The 5,086-nt window shown below is 39.7% G+C and overlaps 1 protein-coding gene across 1 annotated transcript; it reads right to left on the reverse strand.

The window, feature by feature from the left end:
- Window positions 1-1,238: 1,238 nt before the first annotated feature.
- Window positions 1,239-1,748, reverse strand: LOC142162707 (uncharacterized). The gene has a single exon (XM_075219287.1). The coding sequence runs from the start codon at window positions 1,746-1,748 to the stop codon at window positions 1,239-1,241; it is 510 nt and encodes a 169-aa protein (XP_075075388.1).
- Window positions 1,749-5,086: the final 3,338 nt, after the last annotated feature.

Here is a 5,086-nt window from a genome sequence, read left to right on the forward strand (position 1 = left end):
AGCTCGTCGGCAGGCGGGGCGATGACTTATACTTTGAACTTCGAGATGTCCCCCTCATCGCCTCGTTAAAAACCGCCCCGAGAAAACCCGATTGGGACAAAATTCTGGTGAGGGAAAAAGAGTACGACTTGAGGGGCATCATTTTTCAGAAGTTGAAGTGTTTGAGATGGCCGACCTTCCAATTGTTTTGTAGTAGTTTTCCTTCCATTGTTTCTAATTGGAATGCCCCTTTGCTTGCTGCTGCTATGATTTTGTACGGCCCGTCCCAATTGGCTCCCAGTTTTCCTTCTTTTGGATCTTTGGTCTCTTGTGTTTTTGCCTTGAGGACATAGTCCCCGACTTTAAGTGGTTGTATTTTGGCCTTCTTATTATAGTACCTTTCCGCTTGTTGTTTTTGGGATACCATCCTTACATTAGCCATGTCTCTTCGTTTTTCTACTTCGTCGAGGTCTTGTTTTCTGTTATCATTGTTGTTTGGTCCGCTTTCATTGGAGTATCTCAGGCTAAGTTCTTCGACCTCAACGGGTATAATGGTGTCAGTCTCGGTGACCAATGAATATGACGTTTCGCCTGTGCTTGATTTTGGCGTGGTGCGGTAGGCCCATAATACCTCTGGTAGCAGTTCCGGCCATAGCCCTTTGGCGTCCTCAAGCTTTTTCTTTAGGATATTCAATATTGTTTTGTTTGAGGATTCGGCTTGACCATTACCAGCGGGATGGTATGGCGTGGCGAGTATTCACTTGATGCACCATTTTTCGAAGAACTCAGTTGTCTTTTTTCTAGTGAACTGAGGTCCATTATCGCAGCTGATTTTTTTGGGGATGTCGAAGCGGCATACGATATTTTTCCATATGAATATGATGACTTCCTGTTCGCGTATTTGGGCGAACGCACCTGCTTCCACCCATTTGGAAAAGTGGTCAGTTAAACTAAAACGAAACATGTCTTATCTTGCCCTGCTGGGAGGGGTCCGACAATGTCCATTTCCCATTTGATGAACGACCATGGTGAAGTGACGGAGTGAAGGAGTTCGCTCGCTTGGTGACCATAGGTGAAGTGACCATAGGTGCGTACTTATGTTACTGCTTGCATCTCTTGACGTAATCCACGGATTCCCTTTTCATAGTGGGCCAGTAATACCCTGCCCGAATGAGGCATCTGACGAGGGCTCAGTTTCCTGTATGTGCACCGTAGTGTCCCTCATGTACTTTTTTCAGCACGCGCCTTGTTTGGTTTGGCTATAGGCACTTTGCCAAGGGGCCGCCAAATGTTCTTTTGTAAAGGTTGTGATTTTTGAGGCTGTACCTAGCCGCCTGCATTTGAAGCTTTTTGGCTTCCTTTTTGTCTTGTGGGAGTGTTCCCTCTTGCAAATATGTTATGATGCGGTTGCGCCAATCCCAAGTCAAGTTTATAGAATGTACCTCAATTTGGTCTATTGACAAGTGGAGGAGAGTGACCACATTCTCCTTAATGATATTTTTGGTTGCTGCTGCCAGTTTAGCGAGGCCATCTGCTTCGATATTTTGCACTCGGGGTATCTGGTCGAGTCGGCATTCATCAAATTCTGGCAATATTTTATGGATTTCTGCCCAATATATCTGTAGCCTTTGCTCCTTGATTTGGAAAGTCCTATTAACTTGGTTAACGACGAGTTGGGAGTCGCACTTGCGGATGACTCGTGCACCATATTTGAGGGCCAGTTTCAGTCCTACAATTACGGCCTCATACTCAGCCTCATTCTTAGTCATTTAGGGGAACCGTATGGATTGGCAAATCACTTCGCCTGTTGGGACTTCAACTACGAGTCCTAGTCCAGACCCCGACGCATTAGATACGCCATCGGTATAAAGGACCCAAAGGTCGGGTGTTGATACCCAATTTTCCCTTCATATTTTTAATACATATATATTCTTTCAAAATAGTAATATGCAGTTATAAGCATGCATAAACATTTTTTATACAATTAACCGCGATATTTACTGATTCTTTACTGATCATTTCCTTAATTAAACTTCTGTCTATTTACTCCTAATTGCTCGTTTGATTTCTTTCCTTAAATATATTCTGCCTTTACCGTTAGTTTATTACCCTTAATTAAGGGAAAATTATACTAATTGGTGTATAATTGATTCTGTGGCTTCCTTAATTGCAGAAGGGTTGATTCCCTTTACCTTATTTTCCTTGCTCTTAACTGCTATATATACTCTCCTTTACTCCTCACTTCTGGACACGAACATTAGTTCATCTACATTCTCACACTCTCAAAAACTCTCTATTCTCTTCTGTCACTTGTAATTCTTAATAATCCAGCCGGCTGTAAGCCAAGGCTAGCTACTTGCACCATATCTGCTCTATACTCTGTATTCTCTCCTTAACTGGTATGTCCTGATTCAATTCCCATTCCAAAACTATGTGTTTTTCTTTGTTGCTGCAGTTCATTTGTTATGATTTCCAGTTCTATTTGCTATTCTATTCAATGAGCAATCAGCATGCCTAGATTACTGTGTCACTCAACATGTTTAAGTTTATTCTGTTAAAAGTTATAGCTAGTATTTTAGATAATTTGTTTACTAGTATGTCCAAGCTGCATTGTGTCTTTACTGTCTCACCCAGCATGTCTAAATTCTACTTGTTCTGTATATGATTAGTATTTCTAAAACCTTGAATGCTTCATGAAATATTTGTCTAGTTTGTTCATCTAAGTCTAACTTGCTCTACTTCACTAATGATATTCTATTTCTATCTAAGACCTGTGTGTTCTCAACATAACTTTGTAACTAACTTGTCAATTCCATAACTTCTTGAGGAACATGTGTATTTGTTTGTCATCACTAAGGTGCATTCTAGGTGTCCCCTACCCCTTTCTCCTTGTGTGAAGTCTGTTATGAAACTGTGTGTTTTGTGACTTGCTCTCTGATCCCAAAAAATGTTCTTCATGTTTTCTCAAACTGTTTTCCACCCTAACTATTGGTTTCAAAAAATCCTTTTTCATCCCTAAGGCCCTCTTGCCACTGCTTACCAAACTCTTTCAAATCATTATGCACTCTCACATTACTCTTACATTACTTAGTCCTGCCCCTCTGATATGTGTACTGCTTTGAGACCCTTGAGGTCTCTCTGAACTGTGGCATATCAGGGCTGTCACTTCCACACTGCACATAATTAGTCTTTGTTTGAGGGAAGTTTAGGTGTAAGCACTGCCCGAGATCCTTGAGGTCCTTAGGGAACTCTGACACACCTAGACATGAACAGGGCTATGGAACTTTGGGCATTTGAGACCAGTAAGGGCTTGGTACATCATGACTGTTTTGGGCCTGCTTCAGGCTCCCTATAACTTAACTTCTATTTTATTTATGTAATTTATATTCAGTTCTTGGTCCGTAATAATTATTGTAAATAAACATTGGGGTAATTAGTGAAAAAAGATGGGTAGTTGCATATTGTGGGTAAAATCGGGTAGATGACATGCCTATAGGGACTATTTCGATTCAAATGTGTTTGTTAGATAATATGCCTATAGGATCTACTTTGGTTTAAATAAATTCTGCATTCTTTACTTTCACACAATTAGAAGTCATGCCTATAGGATCTAAATCAGCTTTATAATTAGATATCATGCCTATAGGGTGTAAAGTAATTGAAGTTCAGTTTCCATTACAGCATGCATTCAAATTCGTCTCCTTAGAAATCATGCCTATAGGATTAAAATCAGTTTTAATAGAAATCATGCCTATAGGGATTTCGCTTTGATCAAATAACTCCTACTTGCTTCACTTTATGTTCAAATAGAAATCATGCCTATAGGATCTAAAACCAGTTTAATTAGACCTAAAATCAGTTTAACTCTAAGCTTATACTGGTAAGTTCTGAATCAGTTTAATTAAATAACATACTCTTTTCGTGTTAATCAATATCACTAGAAAGCATGCCTATTACTCGTTTAAAATTGTTTACTGATTTACTGCCTTCCTAATCAATAATAGATACTATGCTCATAGGACATCACTATTATACGCCTAGGCAAGCCTATATGGCATTTAAAAATTCTGTAACTGTAAAACTATGTTCTGTTATCTATGACTGTTCATATTCAAACAGGTCTAAAATCAGTAGGCAAGCTAAATAGGTCTTTGATACTTTGGTCCTAATTCAATACTGTATAATCTCTGCTCACCTAGATATCATGTTCTAAGGTTTTCTCTTAAATACTTGAAACTGTTGTTTGAGACATGAACTTATTTGTTATGTTTGCGGAGGTAAATGTGAGCCTTTAATTGTTCTCTTTAATGTAGTCCTAAATGTTTTGATTGACGCCTAGATTTTTCTCCTTTAAGTAATTTAGGATGGTCTAAAACTACCTAAATTAGAGGTCCTAAATACCTCCAGGGCCACACGGAAGGGACGGGTAGTGCACGCATAGGATATCTTTTAAGGTTGCTAGAACGCTTTAGGCTATGACCAAAGGGAGGGAATTGGGTAGTAAGGATATGGTGACTACGCGCTAATGTCACGTGTAGCCCTTCACTGAGGAGTGATTACCGGGCATTGTGTGGGTATGATCCTGTAGGCTAACCAACCTAGGACCCCTTTTTCTAACTCCCGTTGTTTAAACGAATTTTCTTTCTTTACATATGTGCCAATTGTTCAAACCCTTCTCCCTTACTTTCATTACTTGAATCATACATGTACTTAGAATGTCAAAAACATTCCTTTATTTGCAAATATGTGTTAAAACTATTTATTTGTTAACATGACTAATTCACATAGTTTCAGTTCAGCCGGGACCCACCGTCATGGACCACGAGGGGTGCCTAACACCTTTCCCTCAAGGTTATTTCGAGCCCTTACCCTAAATCTCTGGTAATGCAAACTAGTTACATGAGTTAATCACTCTAAGGTGCCTTAACACACCATAATTCGTTAGATGAAGACTCTTCAAATGCCCAATTCTCAAAAGGAAACGAGTTATTTCCCCTATGAATGTCGAAACCTGGACTTCCCCGTCAAAAAGGGAAAAAGGGGGCGCGACAGCATGGTGACTCTGCTGGGGATATTTTAGGCTATTACTATAACGAACTTATCTTAA

The sequence above is a fragment of the Nicotiana tabacum genome, chromosome 1, assembly GCF_000715075.1.
Source record: "Nicotiana tabacum cultivar K326 chromosome 1, ASM71507v2, whole genome shotgun sequence".
NCBI lineage: Eukaryota > Viridiplantae > Streptophyta > Magnoliopsida > Solanales > Solanaceae > Nicotiana > Nicotiana tabacum.

Excerpts from the sequence above, each read along its gene's own strand:
- LOC142162707 (XM_075219287.1), bottom strand. The coding sequence starts at position 1,748 with ATGACTAAGAATGAGGCTGAGTATGAGGCCGTAATTGTAGGACTGAAA.